The sequence below is a fragment of the Odocoileus virginianus genome, chromosome 26, assembly GCF_023699985.2.
Source record: "Odocoileus virginianus isolate 20LAN1187 ecotype Illinois chromosome 26, Ovbor_1.2, whole genome shotgun sequence".
Taxonomy (NCBI): Eukaryota; Metazoa; Chordata; class Mammalia; order Artiodactyla; family Cervidae; genus Odocoileus; species Odocoileus virginianus.
In genome coordinates, this window is record NC_069699.1 from 33,717,270 (window position 1) to 33,737,191 (window position 19,922).

General features: G+C 39.1%; 1 protein-coding gene across 1 annotated transcript in view; it reads left to right on the forward strand.

Moving 5' to 3' along the window:
- ADAMTS9 (ADAM metallopeptidase with thrombospondin type 1 motif 9) overlaps window positions 1-19,922 on the forward strand; it is a 163,727-nt gene that overhangs the window by 105,733 nt on the left and 38,072 nt on the right. The window contains exon 29 of the mRNA XM_020882915.2: window positions 14,315-14,482. Coding sequence (XP_020738574.2) covers window positions 14,315-14,482 — 168 coding nt within the window. The remainder of the gene's footprint in view (window positions 1-14,314; window positions 14,483-19,922) is intronic.

The window sequence follows — 19,922 nt, forward strand, 5'->3', positions numbered from 1 at the left end:
CTTGTTTCACTGCAGCTGTAATCTTCATTGCTATGCATGGAAATGGATTTTACGTTGTACGTGTCACATTTCTAAGACCAGGGATTCCTAACCCTTTTAGCCTAGGATCTTGACCTTGTTAAAACTGATGTTCAGTGGGCCCTTTGCCACTCTCATCTACCAAAAAAGAAAAACACAAAAAACCAGCCCTCTGTGTTCCCTACCCCCCACCAAGTCAGTTAAACTCAGTTCGGTTTTGAGAGCTTACTGAAGGACTTTCTGAAAAAAGTCCTTGAGATAATTCTGTGGTTCTCAATCAGGGTTGAGTTTTATCTACTAGTGGACATTGGCCAGTATCTGGAGACATAACTGGTTGTTGCAGATGGGTTTGGGGAGTATTATTGGCATCTAGTTAAGAGCAGCCAGGGATGTTGTCAAGCATCCAACAGCATGGCTCCCAGAGCATAGGGAGGACTCATGATCAGACGTCATGGCTGAAGTCACAGTTGCAAACTCCATGGAAATGACGCTGGTTAGCTATCAGAACATAACTTCTCTGGAGAGTCGAATTTTCCATCAAGTGGTATGTGGGATCCTAGGAACCTAGCAAGGTCAAAGATTTTCAAAAATAAACTAAAAATAGAGGGGTTTCAAAGTTGTCTCAAGAGACTGAATTTGCAAACCAACAAGCAGTGTCACTCAGTCTTTTTTGGAGCCGGGAGGGGAAGTTGTTAATGTGTACAGATGTGCCCAGTGTATTCCATAGACATTCTGCATGCAACTTTGGTGGAGGCTACCAACCTTGGATAGAAAGTCATCAATGAGGGTGAGAATTTCTAAGAAAACAAGGTTACTCCAACACTCCAACATGTTCATATGTGGGCTATATAAACTGATAGCACTCACAGTATAGAGATAGATGGATAGATAGATGGATGGATAGATAGATAGATAGAGGTAGATCCAGAGATATATAGATACAGATTCCTTTGCATTTTATGTTTCAAACAAACAGTGCTTCCCTCATTCATGGTAGAATCTGCATAGGTGTAATGGTTCACCTCTATTTAAGAATTGGTTTCAGAACTGAACATTTAGGAGTTTTGGACAGGAAGTACTTTTATAAATGCATAGTTAATCCTAGTGAGCATTTTATCTTGGAAATAGGAGACCAGTTTCTGACTAGAAACTGAGACAGTGGTACAGAAACTGTTCCATGACTTATGTATAGGTCTGAAGCAGGGTTTCCCAGCCTTGGCACTATTGACGTTTGGGACCAGATACTTCTTTGTTGTTTTGGACATCATAGGATGTTTGAACGCATTCTTAGCTTCTACCCAGTAGATGCCAGTATCATATGCTCTTAGTTGTGTTAACAATGTCTTCAGACATTGGCATATGTCCCCTGGGAGCAATTTTATCTTTCTCTCGTGGTTCAGGGAGATTCTTACAGCACAACTTTCCATATTTTCATGGGCATTAAGTAAGCATAGTAAATTATTGTGTTGTAGAGATCACTAGATTTTCAGAGTTATTTTCTCACCAGTTGTTTTGTTAACCTATCAGAAGAAACCATGATCAGCTTTTTCAGATGTATAGTGTTAACCTGGCTTTTCAGTACATGAACTTACAGGGAAAAAAGTTTCTAAAGTTTTACCCCTTCATACCTCTCTTTTTCCACTTTTCAAATCTTTTCTGCTTTAATAGATGGTAGTTCTATGTATTTACCAAATTCACACCCCCATGCCACACAGACACACATATTTATGATCAAAATGGTAAACGGAACTCCAAGATCTGTGGGACAGAGAACATTTTAGATGATCCATCTCCTGGCCCTAGAAAGAAAATCAATCTCAATTCTTCTTCTTCAAAAAGGTCACTAATGATGGCAATAAACTACTAGTAGTGACTCCAAGTCTTTGAGACCAGAGAAGAAATCTATCAGTAGAGGAAAGGCAAACACAATGAATCCAAGACACTGTCATCAGCCTCAGAAGTTTTATGGTAGGACCCAAACTTTAATGAAATATTGGATTCTTCTCACAATGTTTAACCTTTATTGGATGAAAGAGCAGAAATTTTTATAAAAAGAAAGGCACACGATGGAGCTCAATGTAGATGAGACCTTGGTTCTCCATAAGACAAATGGGTGCCACTTTCCAGAAATAATTGGAGCTTTAAATTACCAATGGGCTAACTATGTCTAAAGCTCTTTGAAATTAGAAATGAAGTTTTGACTTTTACCCAATTATGATCTTACCAGTTATTCTGGGAAACCTCAGTTCTCTGAATAAATGGGTTTCTCCACCTCCTAATCACCAACTGATGACCAGTGGTCTTACGTACTTCGATGTGGCATGTAAAGTGCCCATCTGTCGTAGGCCAGATGGATTTTACCAGCAGTGGAGGAAGAATAACAAGAGGCCCATGTTTACTGAGCAGCTTCTTTGAGTGAAGCTTTGGGCCTGGTGCTTTGTAAACATTATTGCTAATCCTCATATAATCCTTGCAGAATGGTCCATATTGTATCCATTAGGCAGGTATGAAAACTCAGCTCCAAGCAGGCTAAAATGTACCAGCATCATACAATCAGTAATTCTTGGATCCAGACCCAACTGATTCCCAGGTTTAATGCTTTCCCTCTCTTTCTCTGGAAGGGCTTTCCGAACTTCTATAAATACTCATTTTGATTTGTGACACCTACAAAAATAGACTCTTACCCTAGTAGAAATCAGTTTAGCTTTCTTCTACTTGTTAAAAGCCATTGAGGCTGAGTCTTTGGGGTATGAATTTTTGAATAGGTCCTTTTAACACCTCGGTTCCTTTTGAATGGTTTCAAAAGAACTCAGAAATTGAGTTTTGTCACCCAACACTTTCAGACCAGAGTTCTGAAAAAAGTTGTATTTCCCCTGGGCATTTACAGTATGCTAGAACAGTGTGAATTAATACATCTGTAGGGAGATATCTGCTGAACTAAGAAAAGTAGATCTTTCTGGATGCGGCCTAATACAATTATTTGGGTATTAACTACCTCACTTAGTAGGGAGGCTTCTGATGACTAGCCTGTAGAGGGTTTACAGGAGAGTGGCAATGATTTAATTCTGTCAGGTTAAATCTTCAGTTAAAATCTCAGGGTAATCCTGAATACCCTCTACTTTGAGAGCAGTTTTCTAAATGAAAGGGAACTAGACAAATCAGACTCAAACCTAGACACATTATTTTGGAACAGTGTAAGTCTTTAGGATTTTTGTTTGATTCGTTGGTTTTTTGGTTTGTTGTTTGTTTGGGGGGTATGTTTTATTTGCCTTTTTGTTTGTTGTTTTGGGGTGGTTGATCATTTTTGCTTTTTGATATTTCTAGCCAGAATGGATATAGACAATACCTGGCCCAAATAGAACTCATTCTCGTCCATTACATTTCTTTTTAGTCCACTTGCAGTCTATGTGTCTACATTTTTTTTCCACCTGGCAAAAGTGTTGATCTAAGGTGACACCTTTGGGGAGGAAAAAAGCATTCTGTGACCCTAATAGTATATGGCAGTCTCAGTGGCTATGAGCCAAGCTTTCAGTGTTAGTCTTGCCTGTGCAGAGCCAGGATTCTACTCCTTGCTATCTGTTGTCTTACATCACGTTCTCAGATAACCTTCCTCTTAGTTGTCCCCTGTGCAGTATTTAGTCCTATAGCTATGAATTAAATATTAAACCACAAGTGTGCTTAGCCGGTTTTGGAGTGAATAGACACAGAAGATAGGAGCAAGCAATTGTTATTTATTTGAGCCTTACCAATGTAAGCATTGTGTCGAGTGTTTGCTTCATCCATAAAAAATCTTGTGAGATAAGTGATTCTGGCCTCTATTAGATACTATTCATTCATGCATGCATTTGTATGCTCCCTAAGTATTCGAGTGTTTTCTATAAACTAGGCACTGCTCTGAGCACTAGCGAGATAACAGTGAACAGAACAGACAGAAATCCTTGAGCACATCAAGTTTACATTCTAGTGGGGAGGGGGAATAACGTATAAATCACAAACAAAAGAAGTGAAATACATATTGTGAAGGAACGTGAGTGGTGCCATGGATAAAAATAAAGAAGAGAGAAAATAGCTTTAAAGAGGAGATGGGAATTGTAATTTTTAAGGTCAGACAGTTATCCTGTAAAAGGTGACAATTGAGCAGAGATCTGGGAAAACACAAAAGTTAGCTATGTGGATACTCTGGAGAAGAATGTTACAGGAGAATGGTATTTCAGGTGAAGACCTAGAGACAGGAGTACGCCAGGTATATCTTGACAATTGCAAGGCGAATGTGGCTGAAATAAAGGGTGGTAGGATATGAAATTGAGATGAAATTGATGGAGGGGAACATGAAAGTTCATTGTGGCAGAGGGAGAGAAAAAGACCACTAGAGGAATTTTTGCTTACATTTGCTGAAAGTAGAAAGCTACTGGGAAAAGAGTTGAGTAGAAATGTGAATTTGTTTAAAAGAATGAGCCTGGCTTTTGAATTTAGGGGAAGCTACAAGAGGAACAAAGATAGAAGCAGGGAGAACATTAAAAGCCATTGAAGTAACTCCGATGAGAGTGTTCAGTGGAAGTCGTGAAAAGTGGTAGGATTCTGACATTTTAAAGGTAATGCTGAAGGATTTGGTCCAAGTTTAGATGTGGGAAACAAGAGAAAGAAAGGAATTGGAATGACTCCAGACAAAGTTTGTGCATTGACTAAGTAGATGAATAGTTCCCATTGATTGAAATGGAGAAGATAATCCGAAGATCAGGACAACTGTTTCGGACATGTTAGGTTTAAGTTGCTTACTCACCATCATTTCATACCTGGTTAAGCATCTCACATAAGATCACAAATGAAGAGAGAGAGAGATAATAGTCAAACTAGATCTGATTGATTCCAAAACCAAGTTCTTACACCTGCTTCTGCCCCAATTCTGGGGTTTCCATTTGAATAAATCTCAGAGTGCAGGAATAATTTAAATTCACAGAAAACCATCAAACAAAATTTTAGCCACTTCTATACCCACTCTTCCGTGTTGTGAGCCACTTACATTTTAGCTGGATTTTATTTCTTCTCATCTCATCCTTTCATAGTGGTACTCTTGAGTCTTTTCTTTACCAAAGGGTAAGCAGGAGGAAGAGATAAGGAAAGCCACAAAGGACTTGACTAGTGCCTATTGATAGTAATCTGGTTTTATCTGAAACTCCCAGAAGAGCATTGCAACGTTGAAGGGTGAGCGTCTCATTCAGTAATGGTTAATATGACCTTTTTCCTCTCACTGAGATATATTTCTCTGATTACAAACTGAGAGGTATGCACATTTCAGTTCTGGGGTGGCATTAATATCCACCCAAAGCAAATTCAGTACATGAACTACCTACCCCTCCAGCTGTAAATTTTTCAATGTAAGAACTTGACATACTGGCAGATAAAGATGTTCCTTTCACATGAAGCTGATGGAGGAAGGATCAGACAGGCAGAGAAAGCAAGACTAGAAGAAACAATTAAATGAACCATAACCTAGTGTTTTTTAAATGACTGAATAATACTTAGACTAGCTCTTTGGGAGGGGGAAGAAGCTCAAGGCTGAACATTGGTTGGGTGCCTGAAAATCCAAATATAGCCTGTCTGGTTTGCTTTTATATGGAGGCATTCCCAAAGGTACCTTAAGTTCCCCTGACTGTCCCTGGCTGCCTGGGACAGTAGCGTTAATGAGTGGGTCTTCTCAGGTACTATCATCTAGCAGAATGACATCTCCAGATAGCCTTGAATGCTTCAGCCTGGCTCTTTAGTTACAACCCACCTGCAGGGTATCAAGAAACTTAGGTCCGTATTCCCACCAGACATAACTTTTCTATCACTCAGGCTCTTCTGCACCCACCTTTGGAACAACTGAGAGTAAAAGATCCTAGAACAAAAACCTCACCCATTACCCTCCCCATCTTCCAGTCTGCCTTCACAAATACTTCTGTGGTTAGAGTATCGGTCCTGATAGCATCTTCACCCCTTTCCTGAAAAGTGACAATGTCATGATTTTGCTGAAGTCAGATTACAAAAAAAAATCATCACATCTAACCTTGCAAGGGAAAGAAGCATTACAAAATTCAGCACTGTGCTTGGGAATGGGGAGCTAGGGGTAACAGAGTCTGATAACATAATATACCTCAAATCCCTGAAGGCATTATTGGATGTGGCCACACTGGAAATCATCATGTATGGCTTTTGCAGATTTTCTTGGTTTTTGTTTCTGTCTTGAAAGGGAGAAAAACTGTTATGTTTATACTCCTGCAGAATAAGAAGATCCCAAATTTGGGTTTCACAAGTTCCATAGCTAACTTCATATGCTGCTGTATTTCATGTGAAAATGTTTTTCCATCCTCTAATACGAAGTTATTATATTATGAGGCTGCAGGATGCAACTGGAGAGCGTGGTACCTCATAATTTTTGGAAGTGATAGAAGGGGGGGTCATGAACATCTCTCACTGCCTCCCCTTCTTTTCTTGGCCCTGCATGTCCCTTGTGAGGTGATTGCGGGGCCACCTACTTGGATATAGTATTGACAGGCACCTTCAAGTGTGCTCTAAGCGTTGACGTGTGAATCTTAGTTCCCTTTCTTCCATAGTCTTAGACCTTTGTAGCATTGCACAGGCTGGGGTCTGGGGGCTTACGGGGGAGGAAGGATGGCCCCGTGCCCCATCCGGCTGCAACGACTGTGGCTCCTGAATCTGCTTTCTTCTGTGCTGCTCCCTGCCAGTCTCATGCTTCCGCAGCTCCTTTTCATGGTAATAAGTGCCATGGTGGTCCTGGACATGAACGGCCATCAGGCAGGCCTGTCAACACTGGCTTTACGCCCTGAAGTCACAGCCCTTGTTTCCTGGCCAAGCTTTCTCTCCTTCCTCCTCCTTCATTTTGGTTCCCTGATGCCCCTGTTCAGAGCCATTCTTGTATTCTGAGAAGCCCTATAAAAATTTCCCTAAACATGTTCACCTCACCAATGAGAAGATATGGTTTCTGACAAAAGATTCTTAGCATTCCCACCACTGGGGACCGAGCAGGGGAGTGACTGAATATGGTTATCACTAATGTGGATTCTGTGTTTCAGGACATTGACAGAAGTAACATGACCAAAAAAAAAAAGACAAAAGGAGTTCTTAAGATAGTAAATGTGAACAGGAAATGAAGGAGTAGAGATGTGGCTTTCAGTCGTGATGCCTTTCTTTCTCTTACTTGTCTGTCTTTCTTCTGTGGTTAGAAGAGCCTGTATTAATGAGTGATAGTCTATGAGAGTGAAAAGGCACTGCAGAGGAGAAGGAATCATCAACATTTATATCTGCTCTGGGGCTCTCTCTGTGACCTTTAGAAAGGAAAGTACTTCCCCCATTCACAAGAGGAAGATTTTTTCAGACTTGTTCACCCAGCAGTGCCTGTATTAGAATGTTAACTTTTCTCCATAAGTGAACATATATTTAAAAAAATATTCACCTTTTAAACTGCATGTTAGGAGATATTTTTAAAGAGTCTACCAAATACAAGTGTTATCAGTGGAAACAGTGAATGTGTGTCGATTTTTACACTGTCCAGCAAAACACCAAGGGCTCTGTATATTTTGTCTTATCTAGTTGTAAGGCAGTCTTGTTGTATATGTATGGTGGTGTTATCCTCATTTTGTTTTCCCCATTTTACAGAGAATACATCTGACCTGAGACAGGTTGGGTAACTTGCCCCAGATGGCACCATGATAAAATGGCAGATTGCACTCCACCCTAGGTCTGTCTGACTACAAAACCTGTGTCTCGAAGGGCTGAAATTTAGAGCAAGGTGAAGACAAGTGCCATTCCTCAGCAGTGAGCTGAGGAATCCCGATTCATGCATAGCCACCTCTTGGAATTTGTTCTTAACTGGTATCTTAGAACAAGAGGTAGTGAAACCCATGCATGTTCAAATTTGTGTTGGTAATCCTTTAAAGCCAGAGGTGCAGAATCTATTCCTGCCTTGAGTAGCCCCCAGCCCATGCTGCTAGTGCCATGTGGGCATGACCGAGTTGGAGTGCAAAGAATTAGGATGTCTGGTTAGCTGTGGGTCCCAAGCAACATGCAAAACACCAGAATCTATTCACAAATCCCCAGTGCAGTTGGCACCATGTCGTGTTCTGTGCTGGGTCCAGGAGTTCCTTCATCCGTCTATTCCTTCTTTCCTGTGTGACTGTAAGCATGGTGTGTCTTCTCTTCCATTGTGTTGAATTTGTAAAAACAAATACATAGACTGAGTAATATCTGAGATGACCTCTAGGTCAAATATTTGAGAGCTTAGTCCTTTAAAATTTACAACCTGTAACCTTCCATTCCTGACCATGCAAAGGGCCATTCAGCAGTGAATAGAGAGGAAAACTCAGCATATGACCTCAGGCCGAATGCCAGGCGTGAATCAACCTTAAAAAATGGCCACCAGAAAACCAGAGTGTGGTTCTGACCAAAGGGAAATGTGGCTATTTATCTTTACATGATATTGTACATAGTGGTATGCTCACTTTTCATAGCGTCTTTCTTCCCGGAGTGCTAAAAAGGTTGTATTAAAATCAGAAACATGTTGCATAGCCATCCTCTTCCTGGGAGACTAATGAGTCAGAGATCTGTAAAATAGTCTTAAGAAGCATTTCTTTGAAGTCCCAGTTTTCTGTTGTCACCATGGATAAGCAGAGGTGAACGAACAGCCTGTCGTCTTAACCAGGTCTTCTCTTCAGTCTGACTTTAAGGAAGAAAATGGACATTCTGGAAACACACCTTCCATGTTTAGAGGCTAACTCTACTGTTTCCTGGCTCTGTGACCCTCAGCAAGTGATGTCACCTCTTTCATCCTCAGTTTCCTATTCGTTAAGAGGAATCCCAATAGTACCTGAGCCACAGGGTTGCTGTAAAGATTAAATTGGAGAAGCCAGTATCTTTGAGCTCATGGTCCCACTCATATAAGAGGTCAATAAAAGTTAGCTGATGTGATTTCTAATAGTCCTGCTCCAACTCTTTGAATCTAAATAGATGTGCCAAATCAGGTGGGTAAGATTCCAGGTGGTTCTTTCTCGAAACTATTAGAAAAATATAACATTTGGGTCATGGTCCATTTCTGTGATGGCTGTAGCCTTCATGTATTCATTCATTCCTGTAAGTATTTTCTCAGCGACTACAGTGTGGAAAGCAGTAATAAACATACGTGGATTGCAGTTACTGTCTTGTTCCCATGTTACAAAGCCCACATGGCTTTCCAGGTCTTACACTGAGTGGTTTTGAAACCTTGATCCCAAAGTCTGTATCTCTCCTCTCACGTTCTTTTTTATTTTTTTCTGGTAAACAATGGGTACAGGTTGGAATCCTTTGCTTTTCATGATAGTAAGATGTTCATGCAATATTCACTTCATTTATCACCGTAATTGGCAAAGGCAGTTCTGAACTGTAGGCATATGCATTGCCTGCTTTCTGATATCATATTTTCCAGATGAGATCTGACTATGTTTTTTAAACAAAATCAGAATGAGAGTAGAATAAATAAGAGCTTATTGTTATGAAAGGACATATTTCATTTTTTAAATTAAATGATTTAGATGATTTTTTCATATTTTATAGAATCACTAGGGAAAGGCCTTTAATAATAATTAGTAAAGTCTCCTGTCTCATAACTGAACTCTGCCCACCAGTCTCAGAATGATGGTTTTCTCTCTGACTGTCAAAAATGCTTAGATCATTAGAGTATTGGCTTAGCTTAGTAGATTCTAGCTTATGACCTTTCTCTTGGCTTTTCAGTTCTTATTTCTAACCTGCTTGTCAGTCCTCTGTTTGGAAATATGGACTCCTTGATCAATATCCTCCTAGATATATTTTACATAAACAGAATTTTATATATACAGATCACTTGGAGATAAGAATCACTCAGACATACTCCACTGTGTCCAGACACTCTGTTGGAGCTGTCCTGCTGGACCGTCCATTAACCCTTAGGTATCAAGCATCAGCTACACCTCGAGTAGTTCTGGTCCACACCCCACTCAGTGCATTACCTCCTCTGAGCCCCCAGCATCATCCAGCCTCATCAAGAAGCTTCCTTCTGGCCAGATATTGTGTGCATCTGTGACCTCCACCCTCCCCTTCTTGTTCCTTCTTGGCTCCTTATGGTGTCCTTACCAGTTCCGTGTGGTTCCCCGTCTCCCTTCAGATGTCCAGGTTCTCACCAGCTTTAGCAATGCTAGGGATTTCATTCTGTCTGGATCTTCAGCCCTTGTCATCCAGGCAGACACACCAGGTTGTTTGCTGGCTGCTGGGTAATTGAGAGACCCAGCTTCTCAATATAAGTGAAGGGACCAGTGCAGGGCATCCCTAAACCCCAGGGACAGCACACCAGGAAGAGTGAGATACAAATCCACACCACATGCAGAGCTTCTAGAGAGAGAGAGCCAGTTCCATTTCCACCATGTGTGTTGAAATGCACAGAGTTCAAACTCTTAGACCTTCGTCTAAAAAATTAAGACAACCTCTCAACAAAGCTCCACGTTAAACATTCCCTTTGAATGACCTCGCAGAAACAAAAGCCCAAGGCATTAGAGATACTGACCTTGGTGTTTCTATGTAACAAGCAGAGATTACTTTGAGAGTGTTGCTCAAAGTTGGAGGAAAAATCATTCTCTTAAATATGTTGGGTTGTTTCTCCAGAGGAAAAAAGTCAGGGTCCACCTGGCAAACTGGAAAGCTATTTGGCTGCAAATATAAGGAATTAAATATTCCCCAGAGCAGGACACTTCATATATGTAGCCAAAAAATAATATGTACTAGGTGAAACACTAAGTTTAACTATTATTTCTGCAACGCGTGTTGACACAAAAATCAGTGCCTGGAAAAGGACTGGAAATAATCAGAAATTTCCCTCATAATAGAAGAGCTAAAACATGTGTTTGTTTGGTTATCAAGATGATAACTTCTTTATGAAATCATAATAGACCTATTAATAAGCCTGCTAGCTAGGAAAATTTCCACAAGCAGCTGCTTTTTGTCACTGGTAATTTAGAAAACATGAAATGAAAGGTGTTTGCTATCAGATTAGATACTTTAAGAATTTCTTTATCACTTTTAGATCTGAATTTTAGGCAAATAATACGTATGGTAAGTCATACTGAAGTGTTGCATCCTTTTCTCCAAATCAGTTTCATTCATGTCCCCAAGTAAGAAAACCACTCTTAGAAATGGGTGGGATGCAGGTAATCCAGGTATTTAAAAGATTTTTAAGGTGTTATATTTCAAATCAACTTCCTCCATCTTTATTTCTTGGGCAGTAGATGTTGGTTGCACCAGTGGCATCTCTCAGATGAATTATTATCAGTGATGCTGTTGATTTTCATTGTGCTGTTATGTTCCCAAAAGACATCTAGCCACTTATATTGGAGTCATATAGGAAGAGATGTATACACATAAAGCATTTTGGTTATGCCATTTTGAAAACACCATTTGTCTTCAATAATAGTAACTATCTCTGTGGTTTATTGGAAGGATTAAATGAGATAATGTATATAAAGTCTTTGAGTAGTGCCTTGCACCTAATGAATGGGAGAAAGCTGTGTTTTTGCTAATTCTGCCTCTGTAGATTGCTCCCTAATGTTAAGTTACCTCTTCCAGGGACCACTAAATGGATTTGTTTTATTTGTTCATTCAACACTTATTGAGCACCTGCTACGTTCTAAGAATTCTGCAAAGTGTTGGAAGTATAAGCCCATAGTGATAAACAAAGCTTCTGTAACCCCTGACCTCATGGAACTTAGACCAATAGATTACTAAATCTCCATTTCCAGCAACTCACTTCCTCCCCTCCGTATTAAGGGACATCTGGTCTGAGCTGTTTGTATACTGATTGATGACCCTTCAGGGTCAAACTTGCTTTCCACTGATGCTTCTTCATTTGATCAGTAAGACAGTCATGTCTGTTTCTTCACCCTGATCAAACACGTTACCACCCATGAACCCATAGCCTCTAAACTCAGCTCATCTCCTAGAAAATAGTATATTCTTGACCCCCCGTGCTGTTTTTCCCATCTCTGTCCATATCATCACTCTAATCCAATTGCCCAAAGCAGGAAACCTGGAGGCCTTCCTGACCCTGCCCTCACCCATCCACCCCACAGTTGATCCATCGGGGAACTGTCATTTGTAGTTCAAAAACGGTTTTAAATTCACCAGCTTCCTTCACCCCCCAACTTTGCACCCTCATCAATGCCACCATCACCTCTTGCTTGGACAACGGCATTAGCTTCCTAAGAAGTTTTCTTGTTTTCACTAATGCTGAATTTCTACCCATTGTCTACTCGGTAGTAAAAATAGAATTTTGAAGCGAAAATTAGACTGTGTCTTACCCTAACTTAAAACCCCTCAGTGATTTTCCGTCTTGTGGAGAATAAAATATATTATTATGACCTATTAGTTCGACATGATCTGGCCCTCAGGAATGCCTCAGCGACTCCTCTTGCAGTCACTTCAGCCCCTTTTCTTCAGAATACTCATGTCAGTTAGCAAGTATGTATTTGTTTTTGTTGTCACTTGATTAATGCTGGTCTCCCTCACTGGTCTCTAAACTCCACAAGGGCAGGGATTATATCACTTTTATTTATCACTGTATTCTCAACACTTTGCATAATCCTTAAAACTCAGTAGGTGCTTAATAAATGTCTGCTGACTAAACAAATGAACGCACCTCAAACTCTTAAACCGTGCCTGTAACTTTGGTGGAAGTAACATTTTTAAATTTTAATAATAGGGATTATCTGTGCCGTAAGTCATTAGACCATTGGTTTATAGGGAAACTTTTTGGAGATTCATTATAAAAGTCTTCTAGAATTGTAGCCCAGGGTCTTCATATACATTAAAGCACTAAAGGTTGAAAGATGGATGTTTTTGTTTTGATGTAGATATTTAAATTGGACTCCTTCCTTCCTCACTGTATACTCCTTACAGAAAGACTACTCAAAATCATAATACTCACAAAATAAGAGCTCAAAAGAAAAAAAAAACCTTTCCATCTCCTAAAGTAAAAAGTTAGACCCAAATATATTAATATACATATTTTATATTTCTCCAGCAGCTACTTTGGAATTTTTATAATAGTCTATATTTACTAGAAAAAAACATTATCTGGCACATATATGAATGGGATCACTTAAAGCTTGCTTGGTAATGGTGGTTCAATTTATATTAGGCTACATATTTTACATGGTGCTATTTATCTATTAGACATGAAAGGGCACTGTGGCCATTTAAGTTAATGAAATCACAAAGTTAGCAGGAGAAACTAGAAACATTGAATAGAAAGAAATGACACTTGAAATCTATTTTTGTTGCATTTTCACATTTTGCTCTTCATTCTTAAACTCATTTCCCTCTGAAATGTAAGGACATTGTATTGGGAAATAATGTGTCTTGAAAACTGGAGCCAGCAAGCTTATGATCCAAGTGGTAATGACTTCTGTAATCGCTAATGAGGCAATGGATGTTGAATATCTCAGTGTACTCATTGGGGCCAGCCTCTTGCCTGTTCTACAAGAAGCTGTCATGTCACATTTTTGTCCCGACTCCATGAGCACTTTGATTCCTAAACCTTTCTGAGAAACCTACTCTGAAATCAAAGTCAAGTTTCTTAGATGTGGTCAGACAAGGTCACATTAAAACAGTTCAGTGAACCTGCAGATCAAAGTTGAAAGGTAATGCCTCCCTCCCAAACTTGGCACAGACCCACCTGCTAACTTACCTTTCAGTTTCTAACATGCCTTTTTCACCTCCTTTCCAATGGACTGGGAAAATGAGAGCTTATCCTCTGAAAAATGGTAGAAGAGTTTCCTTAAATCAATTCATTAGGAAATTGAACACAGCTGTATTTTGGAAATGCACCTTTATCCAAAAGAGTGGATCACGAGGTATTTTGTTAAGGAAATATCTTGATCAGAGACTGCATGAAGTGAGATGTCCAAAATAAATCCTTACTAATTCATAGTAGGACTTCTTTAAATCATAATTTCATGATAATTTCAGGTTCATGAGCTTATTTTTGGCCTATATTACCAGGATTTACCCTCACTCTTGAGTGACCCAAAATACTAGACAGGATTCCCGCTGTCCACATTTTTTTCTCCACTGCCACGTTCCTTCCATGTTGAGCCTTGAGATATTATCCAAAATGGCACTGCAGAGGGGGAGGGAATGGTGACTCTTGTTAGGCATGATCTTAACATCTCACGACCTAGGTTTTTATCAAATTTCTTGTGATTAAAAAAAAAAACAACTTTGCCATTGCTTTATATTTCAGTGTTCTGTCTCTTGTGGTCGAGGGCATAAACAACGAAATGTTTACTGCATGGCAAAAGATGGAAGCCATTTAGAAAGTGATTACTGTAAACACCTTGCTAAGCCAAATGGGCACAGAAAGTGCCGAGGAGGAAGATGCCCCAAGTGGAAGGCTGGCGCCTGGAGTCAGGTGAGCAACGCTTCTCCTCTAACGACTTCTTCCTTACCGCTGGCCATGTGGCTGACGGCAGCGTGTCGGCTCCTTCCCCTGCTCAGTTTTGGTTCTTTAGAGGGGAGTGTGGAGACAGGGAAGGAAACAGCCTTCTGTCAGAATGCTCGCTAGCTCTGGGACCTTGGGCAAGTGGCTTCATCCCTTGGTGCTTTGGATAATATATATGCTAGGACAGTTTTGGGGATTAATTCTAAGTGGTGATAGATATCAACTGTGTAGGACAGAGTAGTCCCTCAATGCTTTGCTGATGGCCTTTTTAATGTTATTCCCCATTTAGAAAACCACTAATTCAGATTCCAGTAAGGTTGACTATGGTTACCTGGCAGGAATTGAGTTCAAATTTACCTTTGAGGTTCTTAAAGAAAGAGCTGTCAATATGAAGTATTAAAGAATACTTCTCTGCCTGTTAGATTGTATACAGTAGAGGATGGGGAAGTTTTCTGTCATTTCCTAGCTCTGTGACCTTGGGCAATTTGTGTGACCTTGCTGACCTGACTTCATATAGCTCTTATGAGGATTTATTGCAGTAATGAATGCCACATACTTAGTTCAGTAGTCTTAACTCTAATAATCTCTCAAGAGTAATATTTTGTTTGAATGAGTGCAGTATGTGTATATCCAGTGGGAAAGTGGGGGAAGTACCCAAGAAACTGATTACAGTTAGAGTCCATTAATTCTACACATTTGCTAAATTCAGTAGGTTTCCATATTGAATTCAAGAGGGAACTTGAGATACTTCTATTTACACATTAACAATTGGTGGGTGAACAGATCACTCATATCTGGCCCTTAAAGTATATCTTGTTACTCCTCACTTATACATTTCCTCAACTTAGTTGAAGGTCCTTACTTAAAAGTAGTAAGGCCCAAATGTCTTTTCACATATTCTGTATGTAGTATGCTCTTTTTCTCCATTAATTTGATGCAGTGAGCTTTTGCTGAGTTTGTGGTTCTCCTGTGCAGTAGAGATATATGTACATACTCTGGAGAATCAATAGGAAACCAGGTTCAAGGTTGGCAGCCTGTAGAATTGATTCTTTCAGAGCCTGTATCTTGATTCCTAACACCCCAAAGAAGCTTTGTCCAGCTGTGTTAACATGAGAAGGAGTTGAGAATCCTCCATTTCAACATGAATGATAGGAAATTCCTCTAGAAACATGAATTTTTCTTAAATGCTCTGGGCTGCTGTCCCCCACACCTCACAGTCATATTCCCCTTCACACAGAAATAAAATGTGGCCTGCATCGTATCCCAGCAGAATAGCCTCAGAGTGCTTTTATCATATCATGTTTTTATTTTTATTTTAACAGTCAAAGCGTCTGTGCCCAGCCAAAGCTAGTTCCTCTTCTGGCTTCTTTAAGGGATCAGATTTCTAGGCAGTATTTTGTACTGCTCATCAGTAACGGTTTGTCTAACTGACTACTGTCGTCTCTGACTTCCAGCCCTTGTATTTTCGAGCTGTTCAATTCATGTAAAAACCTGTAGCTAACATTATTTAAGATACCACATTAATTAGCTTGTCCTCTTGCACACATTCATGCTGTTATTTTTCTTCATGTCCCTTGGCGTCTACTTATCTATTTGCATCCTGTCGAGATGCACTTAATTGATAGTCATTAGAAAAGTCAATTCATTTAAAAGAAGGATGATTAAAAGAATCTTTCACTTTTTATTGGTAAGCACAGAGTGAGTTTTACTCTTGTATCCTGTGAACTTGATGGAAAGTCTAAAATTGCTCACAAAGCTGGGATGATTAGGTTTGAACCCTTGGGGTTTTTTCAAACATAAGGTAATAGGATTATCGGAATGCTTCCCCAAAAAAGACTGCACCTGTTCAAAATGATTGCTTAGAAAAGTCTAGTTACCTTTGTGGAAAATGCAAGTAAACACAGTCATGTAATGGTTTGTGGCCAACTTTATAATGCTCTGATTTGATTTATAGAAATGAATTATAAAAGCAGGCAAGATAAGATGCTACATGGGTAAAATCCAATTTGTGCAATTTTGAAGCATACCTGAAGATAATCAGACCCAGAGGTTGATGGAGAAAGATAGTCTGCATGACTAAAGATTATTGGTTTACTAATGATCCCATGGTAAACAGAAATATCCCTAAGGCAGTAATATAAAGCAAGAGTAATGATTATCCATTTGCATCAATATTTAGAAGATTTTATATCTGATTCTTCTGTTTTCTGCTGGTGGCTGTATTTTAGTCATCTCATCTTCAAGGTAGGGGAAGTAATTATTGTAATTTCTCATTATGTCAAAATGTCTAACAATAATAAGGCATATAGAATATTGGGATAGGAAATTAGTATAGCCATGCTAATCTTCTTTGTCTCTTCCTCAGAATTAGTGTTTTGAGGTTTAAAGTGAAATGTTTTACTTTTACATCTTTTGAACATCTTGAATGTGTCAATGAAATTTTTCCAATAAAAGAAGAACTTTAATTCAAAAACATAACTCAAGTTTGAAAGCATTTTTTTAAAAAAATTCATGTTCAGTTTGTTTAGATGATTTTGATCAAGAGCTGAGGGATGAAATTTTCAGACAAAATCAGCATCTGATTCTTGATTCAACTTTATAAATGTGAAGGCTCTATAGTTCCATGAGTAGACGCAAGTAGCCTTCCAGATTAAAAATTGTTAATGTATCCTATTCCTACAGAAAACCTTTCTAAACAAAAGAAGATTAAGAATAAACAATAAAAATGATCAGATTAGAATGAAAGTAACACTTTACCATCATTCATCTGTCATGAATTCATTCAACCCTGAGATATCAGTTTCTTTTCCATACTTGAATATTTCTGTGGTCAGGATGGTCCTTACATCTAATAGAAGGTCATGATTAATTGCTCCTTTTTCTTTCTCAGTGATACAAAATGTAGTACTGTGTCTTGAAGTCAGGGAAACACTTGCTTTTTTTTTAAAGTTCTTCAGTGCTCATGCCAAAATGGAAACCGGCAAATTGCATTATGTACCTACCAGCCATTTTTGGTGGGGATTTTTTTGTAATTACCATGAGAGTGGCTTGGTCATGGTGTCTGATTCTGAGGTGTTTAATGGAGAAACATGGCAGATGTACAATGTGTGTCCTTTGAGAAATCTTAGAAACCCTATGCACATGGTCAGCGATGAGAACTAGAGTTGCCTTAGTGATTTGTGCTCTCTGTGACTTGTATTTGAACTGCAAACATTGATGTTGAATTGTTTGAATACAGTCCTTTCACCCACACTCTTGCTGATGTAGTACGGAAAGCCGCATAATACTCATATTTTAAAACTGGAAGCCAAATCCTAGTCCACAGTAGCTTTGGTTTATTGCCTAGGATAGAACTTATTTGAATTACATTTTGTTTTACTTTTTGCTTGAGTTAGGATGATTATTCTTTGCTTTTTTTATGTGTGGAGTATCTATGTAAAAGATTACTGGGAAGTATGAAAGATATTTTATGCAAGATGCTTAGTATAGAACTAAAGTCTCCACTGGCAGTGATTTTGTAACTCTTGGGATGTTTGGAGGTGTGTGGAGACAGTTTTGGTTGTCTCAGTTTGGCAGAGGAGAGGGAATGCAACTGACATGTGGTGGGATAGAGTCCAGGGATGCCCTGAACTTCCTCCAGTGCACAGGACAGCCCCCAACAAAAACGATTTCTTTGGTTGAGAAACCCTAGAATAGAGCCTGGCCTAGTAAGTGCTCACTAAGTTTGCTATTATTGTTACCGGTTGTTATTTATTAAAGTTCATACTTTAGTTAGTTATTGAAGTTCGTTATTTTTCAAGCTAATCCCTCCTTTGAATCCTGTCATGGCCATGGTTGTAGCAGTCATACTGATAGAAAGTATGTAAAATTCTTTCCAGGCTTTCAAGTGTGTATTACAGTTCTGTAAGCCTCACAAGTTCCATAGAGATTCTTTTTATCTATAGAAAGAAGCATTAACTCTTCCCTTTAAATCGGTGAGTTCTGCATACTAACATTGCACAGTAGGGAGTCCAGAGAGATGAAACACAGCTCCTAGCTTAGTAGTTTGGAACTAAAAACATCTGCTTTCAAACCTGTGCAGATAGACTGCCGTGCAGGAATGATAGTTGCAGGGGGACGGCACATGTTAATACGCTGCTCAACCTTTTTCTTCTGCAGAGTAACTAAAAATTGGACTACATAGAACAAGAAGTAAGCATGCACATGTGCACACACCACCTCCATCAGCACTTCCAGGGTCACACAGAGGTCTTTCTGATGCTGTTTTATTCATGGGGTTTCTGCACAAATCTCTCAGAATTTACCAAGCAAGTCTGCCTGGCTCTGTATGCTAAATGTTGCCTCCCCTGAGACAGCACAGGAAGAAAAGTTCAACACAGAGAACTAACTTGGATGCAGTACACTTCATTTTGAACCAAGATTACCATGGATTCAGTATTGACAGAGGCAAGGCTTATTATACCTTGCTGTGCATATAAGCCCTGTGAAAACCTTTGAATATGTTAAGTCAGGGCTAGCTTTGATAATATGAAAATCAAAAGCCACAATGACATTATTGTTTAATTGAAACTTCCTCTGTCTTTATTTGCCCCTTGGAAAAAAATACTGAACATTGTAGAAATTATTTCTTAAATATTGGATGTTTATGGCTGATAATACCTTACCTTTGCTGAGCCATAAGTAATAATTTAGTAACAAACAGTGGCATCAAAAATAAATTCCATTTACTTAGAACCTGAATAATATACATCTGGAAAACTTTAATGTATTTTCCTTTTTCTTTACTTTATTAAAGCATGATGAGATTTTGAATATATATATCAGCTCTATGCAAACTCAGACTTGTTTACTTAATTGTTCTTATTTTTTTCCTTGTGTTTCTACTTGGATACGTTGTTCTGGAATTGTTCTGTTTTATGTTTAAGGCCCCAAATTCAAATACTCAGAGTGTTTTGGTTGTTGTTTGCTGTCCGTGGTTGACAATTTCTGTCATTCCTGTGCTAATTCTCCCATGTCATAGTTCATTCATTTAATGTGGAATCAATGGGAAATATACACATAGCTCCCCAAAGTATTAAATGGCCATCTTCTGTAGACGAGGCAGTCACTTGTGCTCAGGCACCCTCTCATTCCACCCAGAGCACAATGACTTTAAATGTCTGGTTTCTTGTGGGTCAAAAACTCATTCAATCCAATTAATACAATTAAACCCAAACAATAGTAGCCATGTTGCTCTAAAATATTTCCTTCTCTTCAGCTAGCTTTGATGTGAACATTTAAGCTCCTTGCCTGGCAGACTTATCTGAAATGATATGATTTCCCAAGCTGCCTTCTAAATATTATCACCTGTTTTTTTAGAATCTGAAATGGAAATAATACTAATATGCACCAGAATTCATTAGGGTGTGCT